Source organism: Stegodyphus dumicola, chromosome 5, assembly GCF_044657685.1.
Source record: "Stegodyphus dumicola isolate Sdum_Otavi_A_Nest chromosome 5, ASM4465768v1".
Taxonomy (NCBI): domain Eukaryota; kingdom Metazoa; phylum Arthropoda; class Arachnida; order Araneae; family Eresidae; genus Stegodyphus; species Stegodyphus dumicola.
The window spans coordinates 135,362,588-135,384,371 of NC_140772.1; the positions used below are offsets into that span (position 1 = coordinate 135,362,588).

The window sequence follows — 21,784 nt, forward strand, 5'->3', positions numbered from 1 at the left end:
TCAAAGCCTCTTTATATGAATAACTTGAACACAAATGAAAGCCCTGCCAAAGCACTTCGCATTTATACATTTTCTAAGCGATACTACTGCCATCTGTATATTTGCATATTGCTATCCCATGACTTTTGTCCCTTCAGTGTATATTTCCTAGTATGTACCTGCTCTTTCAGCTGCATTTTGCTGAAAAGAAGAAAAATATTCTGAGAATATGATGTATATGGTCTAATACATAACTTTATCATTCTAAACCATTAAAAACTAGTTTCTTCTATATATTCGTATAACTATACATTCTATATTATCTAGGACAAGCCGTGTTTAGTTTATACTGCTGTGAAATCTATGACTGCTGTACAATGTCATTCAGTATATTTTTCCTTTCGCTTCGAACAGAGTATATGAGTGAAAAGATAGACTTTCAGTCATGAGCATTTTGAATTTTTTTGATTAGATTGTTGTTCTGTTTTAATTTATTTGGTTTAATTGATTATGACAAAGTACAGCAGTGTTGTATGCCTAACTGTTGGGGTAGCTTCGGGGAGGACTTTGTAAAGGAAAACGGATTGATGCAAAATATACATTGTAATATAAAAATAATATTAGTAGTTAATTTAATAAATGCATATCATGTGGTGGTGCTTATTTTGGTGTTGCTGATAAAACGTCTTGAAATACCACAAACATCTAATGACGATAGCTGAACACCTAAATGCGCGTGCGCTATACTGTAAATGAATACTTCTGATTGAGTTAACCATCAACAGGAGTGGAAGGCTGAAAAGAAATATTTTCTTAAATACTCGTAGTTATGCGTATTAAAGTTGTCATATACTTTGTGAACACAGTTATAAAGCACTATGCAAGAGCTCAGAGTCCACAAAAATTAAATCGATACAAAATGTTGAATCCAGCATAAATAAATAAATATAAACTTAGCAAGTTTAAAACAAAAAATGAAGTTGTATACTATTATCATTATGATCTGCAAGTAAATGATGTACAACTTACAAAAATGACGTGGATTGAAGCCAAAAATTTGAAAGAAATCAGTTTGTAGAATTCTACTTCGGTAACAAGAGGAAAGAAATATATATATCTATATCAAATCGAAAAAACAAGAATCTGTACAAAGACTGACAAAATTATCAAGTTTAGATAAAAGTTCAAAAACCAAAGGTATTTCAAACAAACCAGACGGAACAAAGCTCTCAAAGTGTAAATCGTTTTCAAATTTTCTAGCTTCAGAGTTTGAAATCCGTGACATGTATTTAGTAAAAGTCTTTTGTAAAGAAAAATACATTGTTTATAAGAGATTTTACTTAAATCGTTTGGTATGTTTCGAAGTATGAAAATTGAAGACAGAAACGCACGCGGAATAGAATAAAGTAAGATTTGAAGTTATTAAATTCCGATATACGAAATTTAAAATATGTTATTATGTCGCAATAAACATATGGCATATATATATATTGGAATATTTTAAACTCATTACATTATAAACTTAGAGGAGATGAAGTTTCCATTATAGATATCTTAATTACGTAAAAAATGGAAAATGTATAAAAATATCAACTATTGTGTAAAATTCTACGTAAAGTGCTCAAGCTTTCTACTAAACGGTCTTCCGTTGTAAGCTTTAAAACTACACGCTCAAGTAATCCATTCTCATTCAAACATGCTCCTATTACCTTAAATCTAGTTAATTATGGTCGAAATATTCTAGCGCTGTTTAAATCTATTAAACAGAAATTACCACGGAAAGAACTGAAAAATTCTAGATAAAATCTTGATCTACTCTCAGCATGAATTGAATATATTACAATATTATGTGGAATTCAGTATTAAAGGATAATTTTCAAATGTATGCTAACAATGTAAAGTATGTTTAAAATTCTAGCTAGAATAATTATTTACATACGATTCAATTCAAAAACCTACTCTTCCTCAGATATTTGCTCTTATAAAATGCAAATAAAGTAAATGCAAGAAAATCAGAAAAGAAACATTTTCACCAACACATGTTTTGGTTAAGCGAAAAATTCTGAATTTGGAAGTAGTAGCATGTTGTTAATCATGCCTGAACCATATCAGAAAAAATGCAGCTAATTGTAATGACTGAATACAGATTTGTGGTGGGTCAAACACATCTTGAATGAAATACGTATTCTTTGTGATCTCCAGAAACTGAAACCGAGTTTTAAGCACGGAAAACAGTTTTTTGAGTAGTTCTGAACCTTTCTTTGATTCACGCGCCTCTTTCACCATTGCTAGACGATCATTCAACCTTCCTTTGTTTCGAAAACTCGGAATGGTACAGATAGATTTATTTAAATTTAGATTATTTTAATGTGTTTAAAAATTAAATAAAAAATGTATAGAAAATATTAATAAGCACTAAAACTCGAATAATAGTATTTTTGTAGATTTATAAGCTAAATATTTAACAGGTAAATAAACGGCTGAGGGCGTTACCCCCCCCTGTAACTATGAAATTCCTCACGCGAAGGATTTCCCTCCAGGTTAAGAATGGTGGTGTAACGGTAGCACAGTTCGGCGCGTATTCGAAAGGTCCAGGTTCGAGTTTCGGTAAGGAACTGCACATTTTTCACAACTTCTGCTTCAAAATAACCTAATGACTCTAAAGGTGGCCTTAGAACTAAACGTGTGGCGCACGATAATTCGCCAGATTTGGAGATTGGGTGCCCTAATCACCAGTCACCCTTTAAAAGGGGTGTATAAGATATTTTCTCCCTTCTTTCCACACGCCCTCGTGGTGTAATGGGAAGAATACCCGACGCGTATTCGAGAGGTTCAGGTTTCGAGTCCCTTTGAGAGCACAGTTTTCACATCTTTTTCACAGGCCACGAAGGCGTGGTTTCCCCACACTTTCGTGGTATTTAATTATGGCAAAGCACACTAGTGCTATCTGCCTAAGGGGAGGGATGCCTTCGTGGAGGACTTTCGAAGGGAAACTGGCTCGTATACACGTTACACATGGGGAAAACCACGAAAACACCCATGCAGCCAGCCCGTCCGCGGGATTCGAACCTCGGACCGAACTACCAGCGTTCAGCGACTTTACCGCTCGGCCGTTGGTGGGCGGGGAAAGGAGGGAGAAAATACCTTATAACCTTGTTTGGGATAGGAAACATGAAAAATCAGCCATGTCTTCATCCGAATTCGAGCATCATTGGATCTTCTGATTTTCCGCCGGACGTGGCACCACTTATAAGGAGTACAGTACGGAAGCGGGAAATCCTTTATAAATTCATTTAACTAGTAAATATATTTTACTAAAATATGTAACATGAAGCACTGATTTTGTGGAAGAACTAGGAAGTATATTTTTATGCATTGTTAACTATACATGTTTTGTTTTATATGGAATACACCAGTTTATTAAATATTAGTTCAGTAGCATCATTAGAGGATACATATTATGTAGAAAATACAATGTTGTTTAAAAAAATTGTTTGAACAAAAATTCGCTTCCAAAATCCATGTGAATAATGAGAACGAAACTTGGAGAATTTCCGAAAGATCTACAATATTTAATTGCTAGCCTAAGGCGAAAAATTTCGTGTAGTCAAAACACTAGAGTGAATATTTTCAGTGCATTGTTCTTTCATTTTTAATGTACCTTCTAAAACTGAAAGCTTAGAAACTAAAAACAAGTATTTCCAGTAAAGTTTTGTTTTGTAGAGACACAAAGGAGTGGGAAAGCATCTTCAGTTTTCTATGCCTTAAGGCATACTGCAAATTGGAAAGCCGTTTGGAAATTTCAAAGAAAACATGTGCTCTATTATAAACTTAGGTAACAGGAAAGACTAGAATGGGGAGAAATAACCCTAGACCATCTTTTAAATTACTTTGAAACCTACATGCATTCCTTGAGCTCTCAACAACTTAGAGACCAGAGCATGTCAAAAAGCGAAAATATTCGAAATGATACTTCTAATCATTTTTTTATCTCGAAATGGTTCGCCGGAAAAGTAAATAACGCTTTATATATTATGAAAATACATTACATACTTTTCATTCTTTTCAGTAAACAAAAGCTTAGCTTAAATATCAGAAAAAAACATTAAAACATTTGATAGGGAGTGGAGTTATCATTGCCTTACCAAGAGGATAGGTGGTATTATTATCTCATTTTCCTGCATATACTATAAGCATCTGCAGAAATTGGGCTACCTCAACGGGCGATTATAACCCGGCTATTTGATTTACAAATTCTAAATAGATTATATTACACTGCGAGACACTATTGTAAATTGCAAATCAAGCATACAAATTTCATTTATGACTGAAAAAGATCGAAAAAGCTTATCGTCGGAAAAAAACCTGATATATGCATACCTCGTTCTTGGCACGTAGTGGATTGTGATAACATTTTTCACCTTTCCAAAACGCTGTGAAGATCTAAGCAACAAGTACGCTTCAATTAATCCAAACTGCTAAACTTATCAAGTGAGTATTGTTTAGTTAGCAGAACAGAATTATAGCTGAAATCAACAGTACCAAGCATGCAAAATTGAAGATTATGGCATGAATTCTTAGACATGGATGACCGAAGATTAAGGCACATGAATTAAAACACAGGATAATTAGTTTGCGAAAACAAATTACGAGTGATAATTGCGAGAATCCAACTCCGGTTCCCCATGCTACAGTGCGATATGCACTTGGGTATATGAAGTGTACACAAACAGAATGTCCAACACTCATTACGTACTAGGACCGTTGAATGAACAGCTAATTTTGGACTTGAGTATAAGACTGAAGAGCGAAGATAGAAAAATGTATGTCTTATCTAGCAAGTTTTTGCCTTAGGGTGACAGTCGTGGACTTCCATCGCATCAGAAATGTAAAGCGGTTGTCCTGTATGCTCCTCATCATTTTTCAAAAGGGTTGTAACTGTTACATATTATGCAATTAAACAAAGCCGAATAGTTCTAAGAGTTAGTAGAATCGCTCACTGATGTAATAATTATCGCTAATGTCGATACGAAATGGAGGTAGTCTCATTCAAAAACATTGTAATAAGCTAAGGCGAAATAGATCGGAACTTTTCTCAGTGAACGAAAAGAAGTAATCAGCTGCTCCTGTAAATTAGAAATCTGTCCTTGCAATTGTTTCAACATGGAAAATAGCATATTCAGCTGTGTACGAAATTATCGCAAAGTGGAAAGCTTCAGCAATTACATCTGTTCGACCAAGATCATAGTCGACTACACAATTTAATAATGAGGAGCCGTAGAATGGCGGTTCACTAAGTAGCTGAGCAAAATCGTATGAAATCAGCTGAAAGCATTCGTTTAAACGTCCACGGTACTTTCGATCATAATATCAGTACAGTGACAGTTTCTCAAGAGCTGCAAAATTTGAGTTTTACTGGGACAGCTGTAGCATATATAAATCCATGGATACAGGTAACTCCACCGATTAGTATGATCATAAGAAATGTTCTGCTTCTTTACCCCATGTTCTCCTGATGTATTTAGAAGCACATCAGGCTAACAACTGGGAGTTCGAATCCTTTCAAGGGCACAGCGGGTTTCTCAATTTTTTGTCCATAAACTCTAAATAGACTGTAGAAATAGCATCTAACTTAAAAGTTGATGGGCAATAATATCTGGATTTGGCGAATGTGCATCCTGTCCTCCATTCATCATTTTTCATTGGGGGGGGGGATGTAAGAAATATTCTCCCTTTTCACCACGTGCCTTCGTGGTGTAACTGGAAATAACATTCGACTAACAGTCGAGAGGTTTGGTGTTTGAATTCCTGCCAAGTCCGCTGATTGTTCATGTTTCCTTGCTTTGAAAAGCCTTCATGATTCTACAGGGTATAATGTTACTTACAACTAGTTTGCTATTTGGAATTCTGAAGGTCGTATATGGGCCTGGAAATGCAAACTTCGCGAGATATACAAGAGTGTACTCTTCTCTAAGTCAAATTTGGGGAAGCAAGTATTATATCACGATCTTATGCCGCTCTGGTTTCTGTGAAGGAAAACATGAATGCAGAGGCATATCTTAATATTTTAATTATTTGCCTCAATGTTAATCCCATAGGACCTATGTGAAACGAATTCGAGTGGCCACATTTCAGGCCACATAGCTCAAAATAGCTGACAGAACAGACCACTGACCTTCTGCAGGAATGAAGAGGTATTCCAGTGACAGCATACCGCAGTCCACTATCTAGCTTTACTAATCGAAAGGTCGTTGTCACTGCAACCAGAATCCTGCACCATAATATTCTGTCATCTGCTAGGAGAATTTTAGAATAATTATATAAAGTGCTACTTTTTGCTAAAATGTCTTTATTAAAAAATCTAAGGCAAACGCTCAGGAAAAAACAGTAGTTTCCTAGGCGGGATTCGAACCACGGATCTTCCAGTTGCTAGGTGGGCATATTATCTACTTGCCCACTGGAGAAATTCGTTAATTTCTTATATTTCTTCCCACTTAAGGCGTTATTGGTGAAAGCCAAAGACCTAGCCGAGCTAACTCTAATAAATAATGAGTTTAATTCACCATATTTTAGTTCGCTTGCTTTTGTGGAGTTTATAGGTTTTTCCAAAGTGCGAATCATGAAGAATCAATTCTACCTTCATAGGAATTCGAAACATGGATCTTCCGAGTGATAGACAGACATGATAACCACTTACACCTTGAGCTTACGCACGGGAAAATGGGATAATCCCTTTAATCTTTTTGTATTTGCTGTTGCTGCGCAACAATAATTAAATTCTTATTTTCAATAGACTTAATAGCACAATATAAAACAATATTTTCGATATTAACGCGTAATAGTATATATATATATGTATTATATGTAATACTTCTCTTACTAAAAACTATCTTAAAATTGTTAAGATTTAAGTAGCAAAAATTGTGTTTACACTGTTAGTTGGATTTTTTTAAATAATTACTTTTCATGACATTTATGATTCCCCTCATTGTATTTTTTGTGATATAATAGAAAGTGCATGTAATTGCACTAATTCTACATCATAAACCTAAGCTTTATAATGTAGAACGGCGCGTCAAATGTATTTGAGTGCTTTTAGCACGTATTTTATCCCAAATGTTATGAGTTAAATTAGAAATTTTATATGCAGCATGCTTCAGGTTTAAAGCGTTTGCTACTTTGAGATTAATATTTTCAAACATAAATAGAATTTGGGAAAGAATATGAAAAATTGTATTTTTAATTACATAGTTCTAGAATGGGAAATTTTAAATATTACAAAGAAATTTCGTAGTTCATTACCTTTATATTGCCGAGTTGCAGAAGAGTAAAATCTGTGATAGTAAATACATTTCTGAAAACAAATCTAGTTTGGAATAATGTAAGCTTTAATTTTTTTTTATTTAACATAACTTTAGACCATTTATTATTTTTTATAAATTAACTAATACTGTTTATAAATTAACTCACATTGATTCATTACAGTTCCTCCACTTCTCTTAATTAAAAGATTAATTATTAAAAATTATTCATAATTTCATATAATACTTTTGTAAATAAAGTGTCATAATATTCTGGTTGTTTAACCTTTTTATTTTATACACATATTAGGTCGCACCCATTAAATCAAGATACTAAACCCCAAAACTATTTTTTTATATTAAATACTTAAATGAAAAATTTGTAGTGCAAAAAAGAACTCGATTAGTTGCTAAAGTAAATAAAATAAGAAATACGATTAGTAACCAAATTAAAATTAAGAACTCATTTAGTAAAAATATTGGCTAACTGAGATAATTAATACTTTAGAAATTAAATTTTAAGCTGTGTAAAATAGTATATGTAAAAGTACGCTCTATTCTTATTCAGTTGCAAGTATACATATGTAAATTTATTTTGCTTATCCACAAAAGGATCTCCTTCTCAGATCTTATTATGTACTATGTCTTTTTAGTCCTAGGATTCATCTACTTCATATACATCATCATCAATATCGCTGGCTAAAAGGATCGATCCGTCAAGGATATTCTCGACGTAAATGTCATGAAAAAAGGTTACATCTTCGACTTGATTCGGCTATATTTTTGCACATATAAGTTAAATACGAACAGTTATGCATCTGGGTAAAGGAAATTATATATTTTTTTCTAATCAAGAAAGGTGAGATCTACGACAAGCTTTAGAAAAATATTATTTGTGAAGAAAAATGGAATAGGTTATACTTTGCTAAATGTATTATTTTGACTACATATTCTGAATTAAATTTTATTTCTTACAATTATCAATTGTTTTAAACGTGTTAGCTTGCGTAAATAAATTTTCAAATTGATAACGGCAAACTATTGCTTTTTAATCTGAATTTCTATCCTATTTCCTAAAATTAAAGCAACGTAGAAATATTATTGTAATTCAAACTAGAAGTATTTGATTAAATTACATACGGATTAGTGGAACGAGAGGAACCTGGATTTTAAATATTTAAAACGAATCAGCTAAATGAATTCACGTTAACACTGTTTAATAAGATTTAAAAAGATTTCTTAAAATGTGTAGATAAATTTTCACAGGCAGGCTTTAGTTAAATTTAGCTTGAGCTATATTAAACTATACTGATACTGTGTGTCTTCTTAAGTAATATTTTCTGGCACATTTGGAAGCTCCATATCTTTTACTTGTATTAAAACCATTGAGACTTTTAGTTTTTAATTTTTTATTATTTATCATTTCTACTTTACTGCTTTTCACTTTTCGAATATAAGACTGTTAGTGTATTCAGGAATTCTACCTGGCATAGCATTCTCTTCAGAGTAAAGTATTTATAAGGTCTTTAACAATTACATTAATTGTACCTTTATTTTGATTATCTTCAACAGGCATATTGGAACAAATTAAATTGTAGTATTTGTAACTACAAGTACTTTTAGGTTTACATTTTGTCTGCCAAATTTTAGTCTTCAGTAGCATTAATGAAAATTAAAACTAAACCTATATTGTTTAATAACATAAAAATATGCTAAATATAAATAAAATTTATTTTAAACATGGGGGGTCTCATATTATTGCCCGCGAATCCGTGGTCGAATCGAAAGAGAGATATTTTGAACAAGAAGGGAATTCTACCAGCTCATGTATCAGTTTCTGAATGAGTATTACGTAGGCAAATTCATTTTAGACTGTAGAAAAAAGAACTGCTATTTATCCTTCATCGTAAACACATTACAGCAAATCCTTGCCGAATAGGGGGGTTAATAAAAAACGCATTAATACAAAACGCGTACGGCAAAGTCGCTTTCCTCAAAGTCAACTTTCTACACAAGAATAAGTGTGTAATTCAGATTGAAAGTACGTATAATTTAAGCAAATTTTAATGCTGTAATAATTAAAAGGTAAAAACAAAAAAAAGTTAAACGAAAGATTTTTTGTTCCTGCTTAGTAAGTACACGATGGAATTATTTTTAAGGCGCTGGTGATTTCCGCTTGAGCTAATGACTAACGCAGCTCTTTAAAAGTTTCGCAAACGGGAGCGCAGTTTTTCCAGTGCCTCTCATAAAATGCCCGCCCTCTTTTGCCTCCTTCCTTTGGGTGTGTCTTCATTGTAAAATCTAACTGTTCTTGTACCTTTTTGAATAATTCACTTAATTCCTTGTAAGTTAAGGACGTTATATCTTGTTTTCATTATCACTTCTTTAACTGTCGGATGGTATTATAAGATAATCGAATTCTTCACTTTTCATTTCTCGATACGTTTTTCGATTTCTCCTTTTTCCATATTTGAAATTTCTTCGTAGCTAATTGCTTTTGCAATCTGCACAATTTCTTTATCTGCATTTTGAGTCAATGAAAATCATTTAAAATCCATGATAACTTCTGTCCAAACCTGATGCTAACACGCATCCATTGTTGATGAATAAACTTTGAACAGAGGATGAATGAAATTCTAGCGTTGCACAAATTAAATTAAAACAATTAAGAAGCCGATTACATGCGAAATCGCGTTTCGCACAGATTAGGCAAACATTTACTGTAATTTATCTGAATGAAAACTCACAACGTACGTTAACACATCACACCGTGGAAAAGTTATCTTATAGTATCAAATAATTCGAAATTTCGCCTATAGTTAAATGTCTTAAGATGCAGATTCAACAAGAGATCTGGAGATCTCATCGATTGTAAATGTATTCAAACATTTCTTTCAGTACCAAATAAGTCTACAATATGATCATCAAATATGATCATTTTCCAAGTTTTTGAAAAGAATTAGCTGCACCTAACGGAGCTTAAACTAATTTAAACTAGCTGAAATGTACATTTACCTAGGTGATACTTAGTTATTGAGTGAGTTTTCACCACTAACTAAACTCTTCAGGCAAGCAGACATAGATATTAAATATATATTCATTCTACCTCATTATTTGGGAACGCCAACTAATAATATTACAGTACAAAATTAGTTGTAATATTAGTTTAAATCGTTTGATTCTTTGGATTTTAGTTTTTTAATTAATTTATGATTAATTCTATTAACTAATTTATTGCTTGCTTGATTGTGTTAGAGATTCTTTAGATATCGAAAAATAAATAAATAACATTATGTTAAATTGCTTAGTGCTACTTAAAGAACTTTTAAATTGTTGATAATTCTACAACTATTGCATGCAGATTAACTAAAGGTATAAAAACATAACCGCAAAGTAGAATAACATGATTAAATCATTTTTAAAGCAAAAAATACACAATTTACCAACATATACGAATAAAAAAATCTGAGCTCACCAAGCCGGGTAAAATGGGGGGTGCAACCGATTGCAACTAGCGAAGTACACAACTACATGTCACAGTAGTACCATATACAAAAGTTCAAGTCTCTGAGCCTGCTCGTTTTTGAGTTATTATGCGAGATACATATATATGCACGGACATACATAGAGATGTCGTGAAAGTAATCTCTTCTGAGTTCATTTTAAATCCATTTTGCAATCCATTTTGGAATCGTTCAAATGGATTCGAGAGTGGTCAAAATGGATATTTTCGTTGGAATATGATACCCTAAAATTTTTGAGATTACAATACTTCCTTTACTTCGTACAAGGAAGTAAAAAGTGTAAACATATTGGTACGGGCCTCACACCGGAATGTTTCTCTATCATTTTCTTATATATCTCATCAGAGAAAACATTTTACTATGCATTTAATAAATCTGAAAATAATTAAAACTATTAAAGCATTTTGGTTTCCTGTGATTAACTTAAATGTTTACGGAATTCCTTCTTTTTCTAGTCAAACCTGTATCACTAAGGGTCCGTGGTCCAACGACACCTGTAGTCGCAGGCGAAATGGTGTCGCTTACATGCACTGTGGAGGGCTCGAGACCTGCTGCTGCTATTACGTGGTTTAACAGATCAAGAGAGGTAGAGCCACAGCCACCAGCTTCTCAGGATCTGATGAGTGACGCAACCTACCGCACATCTTCCACGCTCGTTTTCATTGCTTCTCGGCACGACCATCTGGGAGATTTCTGTTGCCAAGGCCTGAATGAAGTACAGAAAATACAACTGCAGCCTCCTCTCCTACATGCAGTCACTCTAGACGTCCTATGTAAGTGCCTACAAATATTATTTTCTGGTTAAATTTTAACATTTCAGGAAAAACGTCAAACATAATTACAGACTGAAATATAATATATACAGGATAGCAGAAATATATATTAAAAAACAACGGTTGACGTATTTTTCTCACAGCGAGCTCTTTTAAAAGATGTATAATGCAAGATCGTACCTGAATTCTTAATCTGAGTCGCGTAGTTTACTTCCACATGTTTTCTAGGTTTCAATCATTTCAAATACATTCGGTTAAAAATATAAGGTATCTATGTTTATTATGAGTAGAAAGTAAACTGTGTTTTAATTACCTTTAAACTAGTGTTGCATAAACGAATTCTGATACATCGCTAGAATGCTTAATGATGTATCCTAATTATTCTGCTTGCATGGATGTTCATATAACTGTTCACCGTACACATATTAGATTTCTGATATTCAAACAGCTCCTCAGATAAATGACGCTACTTTGTTCTCTGTTATAGAGCTATGCAATTTTCGTTTCGACTGAAAATTCATTCTAAATCAAATAACAATCTCATAAGCTACTTAAATTACACTGATAATAATCACCGTATATCTAAGTTTCCATTAAATGTCATCAATATGATCGTTATTCTAATCTCATAAGGCTTCTGATAGTCAAAATATTTTACTGCAATCCAATAAAAAATACGTAAATATATTCAACGATTATCATGCTTAATACGCATCAATGACTTTTTAAATCCTTAGAACATAACAGAGCAACTGTAGCTAGACGGTATTAACTGATGAGTCGAAAAGCCTGCTTTTCTAACTGTTACTATTATAGTTTGTGATTTTTAGTAATTGTTACGGATTATTAAATTCCCGTTTTCACCATTATTCGCATTGCACGATTCATTCGCGTCGAAACAAATTTAAGGAGATTACAACAGCTTTACCTGACTTCACATAATAGTTAAAATTACGTGTTATGATTAAACATTTTCAAAACTTTAATTCTAAAACTGAGCTCTAAACTCAGTTCAAGATGGTATATTTCATTACTTATTTTTATATGCTAAATAAAAAATATGATAATAGTAATAACAGAAAGGCATAAAAAATTACCTTAAAATTGTCCATATTTTCCTTTTTAATGTAAAAAGGATTATCATGTTCAAATAAATACCACAAAATATCTATCATAAATACCTAAACAAACAGCAAGATTCTAATTCCATAACACGTACCTTAATCATAACTGTAAGATGAAGAAATTGCAATAAAATTAATAAATTATAGTTTTGAATAAAGTGTGGAAAATTAGCGCACAGATGGATAAGATTTGAAATTAAATTCTCAATGCGTTCGTGTTTTATTTAATTTGAATCCTTTGCCAATGTGTACATTAGACAAAGAAGTATTGCTATGTTTTCTCTTGGCAAATGAATGGTTAGGGAATGAGTTTTACTCCTCTTTATTTCTTAGTCAATTAAAAGTAGGATTACTATGTTTGCTATGCAAGCATCTTTTTCTTTTCCTCGAACTGACTACGGAATTTAGAATTCTTTCGGGTGGATAAAGATTTGAAAATACATTCTGAATTTTTTATACGCGACGAATTAATTCTGTCGTAAATTTGAAAAGTGTCTAACATATTATATCGTTCAATGCCTGTAGAAAACCAACAAAAAAAGTCAGAAAAAAGTGAAAAAATCGTAAGGAAAAAGCTATTGAAGTACCTTTGACTGAGACTTAAATTTTTATTGTTATAAAACATAAAGCAAAATACAACAAAATCGAAAAATGAAATATAAGTGACCCAAAAATGAGAAATCGTTTTGCAATATGCGATATTGATGGAATGACAACAGGCAAGATGAAATGGCCGATTTTCCAGGCATTTGCATGACATATGAATATAATGCTTAAGTTTTTAACTTCAGATCATGACACGTGTTTTTCTTTTTTTACTGATTTCTTGGGATTCAAATACTAAGCCTGATCTAATTTACACTACAATTTCTTTTCTGTCTAGTCTGTAGTAGCTGGAAAATCGTCTGTCATTAATCTTGCGTAAGGCGATGTCATTTGTTCGATGAACGTTGGTATGTTATTTAATGAAATTTCTAAAGTATACGCTCTAGTTTACGTATATCTGATAGAAACCGTGACAGGACTTGACTACTGCCGCTTTGGAGTGAAAATATTCACTTATCTGGATCATTAATATACCAGTGATAAATGTAACTAATGTTATCAGTTATTGGTCGATTTTGATATATTTTTGTGACATTTACAATTTCGCTATCTGCTTTCTGCATTTTATTGACGGATTTTCTACTATGCTTTGAGGTGCAAGGAGAGCCAATGCAATCTAATTATCGTCATTGTTTCTATAAATTTTGCAGCTCAATGCAGTTACTGCAATTAATTTACATGCTTCTTTGATTAAAGTTATAAATTTGGAATTAATTAAAATTCTATCAAACGGCAAACTATGAAATATCACTAACTCTTTCAAAGGCATAACATAACAGAATGTCAGAAATGATGTAAGAATGAGTCATTCTCAAATAGTTGCTAAAGCTTCTCTTAAAATAGAAAAAATAAGAACTTTTTTGTTTGCTTATGGTCGTTACGTAACTCTTAAATTCGAAGGTATTTCAGTCTAGTAAAATACAAATGTATTCAGAATTTCACATTTTATTGATTAGTTTGAATGTTTTATTGTTTCATCATTTACATCTTTATGGACAAGAAAAAGCATGCTAAGTTTTAAAAGTAAAGGGGCAGCTTTCTACAAAAGCTTCTTTTTCTACAAAACTCTGATCCCCTCCCCTTTTGTAAGCCATAAGTGACATCTGTCGAACTGCACCTTAAATCACAGAAACTCCTTTTAACTGGGAGAGAAATCTATTTTGTATTCGCTAGTTTACATAGCGACGCATTCCAAAAGAAATGCATGAATTCCGTGTCTTACATTTTCGGGACGCATTAGAGTGCAGCTTTGGAGATTCAAGATCGCGCTTGCGACGAATGGGAGAAAGAATAAATGAATACGTAAAAACTTCGTCCAGTTTTAGTGCAGGGACTTCATAACAGAGTATACAGGTACTTCCCAGAATTCGGTAACCAAAATCAGCATAAAATTATCTTAACTGATTTTCAAGTGTAAAAATGCAGCAAAATATTTTTGTTCTAAATGTGTCGTTATTCTAGTTTTCTGATAAGACGTGTTCAAACATGCTGCTAGGTAGCTCCTACGTATGCATGAAGATATACAGCCGTTTAGAAAATATGCCCATTTTATAAAAATACGTTTATGGTTTTTTTATTGTTAATCACATAAAAAGCGTTGAACTGTTAATGTAGATAACATTAAAATTCTTATAAACGTCTAATGTTTTTATTTAACGCTTGTCAGGGTTAGTATTTTGTCTGTTTACCGGATGTTCGTCAGAAACTGGTTCTAATTCGGCGGACTTAAGAGTTTAAAGTGCGGTGACTGGTACAGTTTTTTATCATTGATGGCGAAGATAGCGAATTTCTCAACTTTGCAGATTATATTTTTCGCTTATTCTCGCAAGATAGGTCCGTCTGAATAATGGAGTACCCCATTTGACGACGCCTGATGTAGTAGAAAAGTTTCTGAGAAATTAGCTTTGTTTGGTTTTATAGATTACGGCAAAGCCTCGAGGGCTATCTGCCTAAGAGAACGGATACATTCGTGGAGGACGTTCTAAGCAAAACTCGCTCGTATGCACGTTACACATCGTAAAAACGAAGAAAACGTCCATGCAGCCAGCCCGTTTGTGGGTTTCAAACCTCGGACCTAACTACAGTGTTCAGTGACTTTACCATTCGACCGCTGGTGGGCAATTAGCTTTGGTTCCAGCCGAAAACATCGCGGATGAAAACGTCGCGGAGAAAACAACGCAAGGCGAAAACGTCGTCCTACAAAACATCGCAAAGAGAAAACATCGCAGTTCTAAAACATCGTCGTACAAAATATCGTCGTCGAAAATAAAGCGGTTCAGAAACTTCGCGGTTTAAAAACATCGTCGTCGAAAATATCGTGGTAAAAAATAAAGTATATACAAATCATCGCATGACGATAACATCGCAGACTTGCTTTTTTCAGGCTTTAATAACTGTAAATGGATATTCCCGTAATGATTTGTGAGCGCAAGATGGAAAGAAGGATAATTTTTACTTTCATATTTTCTATTAACTAATAAATTTTAGCTGAAAAAGTAAGAAGGAGACTTAAGCATAGAAAATTAATGCAACTTATAGCACTTAATAGAATTTTAAACCGACATAGTTAACTAACAAAGGTCATTAATAAATCATTTTTATAAAGTTTTTACTGGTAATTTTTCATGAAAAGTATTATCTAAAAAAGATTAGAAAAAGGAAGGTAAGTAACTGCATGACCTTATTTATAAAAAAATTGCTAATTTTGAGATTATTTTCTTCACTTTTGTTAGTCTAATACTCTTATAGTGAAAATTATTTCTTGTTTTGTTTCAGTTTATTCTTAAAATGTCATTAAAATTTCCATGCACAGCGTGCAGTCAGTTACTTGAATGACGATTTGTTAGTTATGAAGAAAGTCAGCTATGCATAATATTTCAGTAGGATTTGGATTTATTAGATTATGCCAAAGCACACTACGGCTATCTGCTTAAGGGGTGGGATTCCTTTGTGGAGTACATTCTCAGGAACTGGTTCATATGCACATTATACTTTAGAAAAATCACAAAAATCTTCCTGCAGTTTTTTTTTTTTTTTTTTTTTTTTTTTTTTTGTGTTGTTTTTTAGAAATAATGTATACTTGCAGTGAACCTTCTTGGTGACTATCTCTCTCTAAGACGAACAGTGTTTTTGAGAATAATAAACATTGGTTTTTAATCATTACGCAAGTTCACCACATTCTCTCAAGATTAAACAGATATGGAATTTTGAGTAGTCGCTTTAAATAGGATTGCTGACATTTACTTTTAGATTTAGACATTTCTTATTTAGCACTTTAAAAGTTTTATTTAATTTTTCACATACATTTTATTCGAAAATTTTGTAGTTACTTGTTGAACTTACAGTGGCCAACTTTCTAAGACAATTTTGAATGTTTTCTTCGGTATTTCTTAATTTTCAGAATATCTTGAATTATGCTCGCCAAAAATCTGTAGCGAAATTAAAATTAATATTTCTGAGTGAGATTCTATTTTGTAGCGATTCTTTGCCTAGCAACTTTGAAGCGACTAATTTTTCTTGTAGATTTTTAATTAAAGATAAAATTTAGTGAAATAAAAACTTAATCGAATTTCCTTTATATAGATTTCAAGGATAAAAACTGTACATATTTTATATTGTCTTTTCTTTTCACTGACTGAAACGTTTCAAGTACAATTTCTTTTTATATTTATATGACAAATTGTTTGGAATAAGAAAATATAACATTTTTATGAATCATATGAATACATATTTATGAATCATATATGCTTTAGAAACATATGATTTTGAATATCAATCATAATTAAATTTTAAAACCCGGGTTCACTTCGTGCATGATTATTTTTTAATTAAAGTATCCAGAAAGAAATTGTTTAAAAAAATGAAAGTATTTAGTTCGTCTAGGCATTAAACTATTGGAAAAAGATATCTTGAAAGAAGGCATGTTAAGTTCCATAGTTTACGTTTTAAATCAAACAAAATTATCTTTTTGTTTTAATAATTTTACAAATCTTATTGTTTTTTTCACCTGTAATTAACTGTAGTTTTAGTTTCTCAGTTCACAATAATAAGCAAAGATATACTGTGAAATAGCTAAGTCAATGAGAAGTGTGTTATTAGGTTAAATGTAGAATTCAGTTTATCTATGTGCACCACTGTAAACAACAAATATACTAATTGCTTATTTGGATTTCTTTACCTCAACGTTAAACATTTTCTTCCTCTTACACTCCACAGGGAGAGAAAAAAAGCTTCTCTATCTCTTTTCCCAGCCATAAAAACTCTACTACGATGTTCATTATTGCATCTGCATGTAACTAAAAGAACAAAATGTTGCATATAAGTTTATAACTTCATGGAGTTACCCATTTTTTATACTTCGATATGTGTTCTTTTTAATATTCACGTAAGGCTTAATTAGCATGTTGGCTATGATTCATACTATATACTTGTATAAAATCGAATCACATACTTTTTTAAGTGCTGGATTGCTAAAAAAAAACTTTTTTTCGTTTTATTGTTAAAATATGACTAATTTTTATATAAAGTGTAGTGGTGATGGTGAGTGTTAAGAGGACTACATATAGTCCTCATTCGTTTTGTATATTGTCCGTATTTACTAGTCCTTATTATATTACATATTATAGTAATGCATTTTAGTAATATTTACGAATTCGCATTGATACTGTGACACAATCATTTTGCTTCTTGAAGGCAACTTTTGCAATAAACTTCGAATGTTTCAGTTTCATCATAAAATGAATTGATACGAAAAATATGATTTAAATTTTGTGCTCTAATTTTGCATTAAACTGGACCAAAATTTTTGGGAAATTCTCTTGTTATTGAAAATTAATACATATATAAAAGTATAAAATAGTAGTTTCTCTAAATTGTTTTGAATTTCTTTTAAATGAATGTCAAATGCTTCTAGGATTAATATATTCCTAATTGTAATGGGTAAGAATTGCAATAAAAATTATAGCCCATAGGAAATGTAGAATTATAAAACAATCAGATAATTATGAATTTTCTCAACTGTATTCAGAATTCTTGCATCTTTTTCTTTAGCATTGAGTCATCTATGATTGTTTCACTAATGACCTAGCTAACTACAGTGTTATCAAATGAGTCTTACAAAAATGCATATTATGATGCTTCAAATCATTAAAACAGTATAGATAATGGCTATCTGGTTACATCTCTGTGTAAAGTCTTTCTGATTTGTATACAAAAATATTTGAGTTATATTTATTTTATTGACAAATGTTTAGAAAGCAGACGTAAAACTCTGATTGACTTAAATGAATGTAGGTCTTTATACTGAAAATAATGCTAGTTTCATAACTCCCTACAATTAAATATAATATGAATTTCTTGCATATCTATGAATTTGCAATTTGAAAGACACACGATTTGCATTTTTGATAGTCCAGTATCAATGGTGGTGTATGGTGTATTGAGAATAGGGCAAAGCACACTAGGGCTATCTGCCTAAGGGGAGGGATGCCTTTCGTGAAGGACTTTCTAAGGGAAACTGGCTCGTATACACGTTACACATGGGGAAAACCACGAAAACGCCCATGCAGCCAGCCCGTTCGCGGGAATCGAACCTCGGACCGAACTACCAGTGTTCAGCGATTTTACCGCTCGGCCGCTGGTGGGCCCAGTATCAATGAACACATAAATTCAGAAATTTTAATGAAGAAGATTTCTACTTTTTCTACAATATTCATTTAATTTATTTACAGTTATGTATAGAGTTTGAGCTTAATTTCAGGAGAGGAGACTAGAAATGTTAACTTTTTGTTTACTCGTTTACCTGTTGTAAAAGTATCTGGAAGTGGCATTCAAAGGTAATTTGAAATTTTTACTTAACTTTAATAGCTTCTACAATTTAAACAAAATGAAGTAATGTGGTATGCATTATAGAAGAAGATATGATTTTACTAAATAATGACAATATTATTTAAAAAAAAAAAAAAAAGCTGGTGTAAATATCTTATTTTTCTTTCATGTCTTTCTTTTTCTTTTCATTAAATTACTAGACAAATTGCGTACTTTTGACCGATCTTACTAAAAAATGTTTGGTTCCTGGAGTAATCATCCAAATAATTTTAAAAATCATTTAAAATGTGAAAAAGGTTGCATAGGAGGTAGTCAGCTGAGGAGCATTTGATATTTTCGTTTGAAAAATAAAAAAAAATATATATCTTTTCTCATTTTAGATCTTTTTTTTTTTTTTTTTTACACAAACCAACCTTATCTCCTTATCTCATATAAAAAAAATAAAGCTTTGAAAACTACAGATCTCAATAAGTTCAATCTCAGTGCAGATTTCAAAAGTTCTTTTGATGCCCTTCAAGTTCCATAACCGACATAAAAATTCTTGTCAAAGGCGTCTCTCGTGAATAAAAAATACATTTTTATTTTAATTAAAAAGAATAAATATTTTAGTTAAATAATAGTTTTACTTTTAATAAACATTAAGTTAAATTAAATTTAAATAATTCTCTTGCGCATTGATTTAAGTAATGAAATTTGAATTTAAAAATCATTCTCTATTCGTAAAAAGTAAAATTAAAGTTAATTAAATTTTAAATTATGAAATTTAATTGTAAACAAATGAATGATTAATTATTGCTGCGAACTAATCTGCAATATCATTTAAATTCTGAATACATGGATGATACGAAACACGAATTGAATAATTGAAGGTGTATTTGTATAGGTGTATTTTTAATTATGGCAAAGCACACTAGGGCTATCTGCCTAAGGGGAGGGATGCCTTTCGTGGAGGACTTTCTAAGGGAAACTGGCTCGTATACACGTTACACATGGGGAAAACCACGAAAACGCCCATGCAGCCAGCCCGTTCGCGGGATTCGAACCTCGGACCGAACTACCAGTGTTCAGCGTCTTTACCGCTCGGCCGCTGGTGGGCTGAATAATTGAAGAGTTAGGTTTGGAGGCAACTTCCCTTGATAAGTTTGTCTCCTGCCTGCTCAACAATTATTCACTTATACATTTTAAAATTTTTTTACGATTAAAAAATTTTTTGGAATTATATATTTATTCATGGATTTTGATACTTTCACGTAATTTATGTATGCTCTCAGAATTTAAATGATATTGTAGATTAGTTCGCAGCAATAATTAATCATTTATTTGTTTGCTATTAAATTTCATAATTTAAAATTTAATTAACTTTAAATTTGCTTTTTACGAATAGAGAATGTCTGTTAAAGTTTTATTTTAATTAAATATGTTTACTTTTTGTTTATTTGCATTTTTTCTATTGATTAGTTCTTAAATGTTAATGTTTTTTAAAGAAATCGAAAGTCGATATATTAATATATGTATATAATATATGAATCATATGCTGAAAAATTCTTTCCCTATGCTATTTACATAATCAAATGGGTTTTTTTATACTGAAATAAGTACTGGATATATACTGAAAAGTTTTTTTACATTCATATACTGAAAAAGTATTTCCTTATGCTATTTATATAGTGAAAAATGTTTCCTTATTGTGAAATAAATACTGAATGTATACTGAAATATATTTTATATTCTTCCCTAATGCTATTCATATGCTAACTTGTTAGTTTTGAAAGACTCTTTTTAACTTTCTCTCTATATTAATTTCCAAACTTAAGCTGAAACTTAGTTTGCAACATTAAACCACAGTATTTTATAAAAGAAGACTTCCATCATAATTCATCTATTTTATGAAGCAGTATAGAGATTGTTTGTTGAATTACATAATCACCTTGTATTAATGTTTATTTCTCAGATCAAATTATATCCAAAAGTGCATCCTGAAAAATCCGTTTACAATAGACTGTGTTACTTTCAGATTTTGCAGTGCATCAGGAAATAATATTTTGAATCTATATTTTAATCAAAAGTTGCCATTCTTAATATTATATTATTTTTATTCAACACAGTGCTTTATAATCCACTCTTTTACTATTTTTAAGTAATTATAAAAATTTATAGTTGTTATTGAATAATGAAAAATATTTATGGCACCATTATAAAATTTAGCGTAGATATGTCAGCCTTGTTCAAAATTTGTAGCTTAAGAATAAACAATAATTTTACTTTCCTTCATTTCGTAAAAAAGGTGATATCATGTCAAAACTTTGCAAATAATGTACCATCTATTAATGCAGTTATAAAAAATTAATTAAATAATAAATACTTCATTGTATACATTTAAAAAATTAGGAGCGCGAGAAAACTGTAAACATAGCAGTTATTAACTTAGCACCGCCTAAGTTAGAACTAATATTTAATATTGCTTCATAAATATTTTCGAATAAGCTATACATGGAAAACCATAAGCATATTTTGAGAATGTATTTTTGTAGCAAAAGACCGATATTTATAGTGTTACTCATTGCAGAAAAACATGAAATTCTCTAAAATACCTTTCATATTTATCAAATAAAACTTCCATTTATATATCATTCTATATTTAGCAAATGAAA

The 21,784-nt window shown here is 31.5% G+C and overlaps 1 protein-coding gene across 1 annotated transcript in view; it reads left to right on the forward strand.

Moving 5' to 3' along the window:
- The window catches only part of LOC118180848 (hemicentin-2-like), a 954,557-nt gene that overhangs the window by 539,156 nt on the left and 393,617 nt on the right, over nt 1–21,784 (forward strand). The window contains exon 4 of the mRNA XM_085817090.1: nt 11,260–11,577. Within this exon, the coding sequence (XP_085673216.1) occupies nt 11,260–11,577 (318 nt within the window). The remainder of the gene's footprint in view (nt 1–11,259; nt 11,578–21,784) is intronic.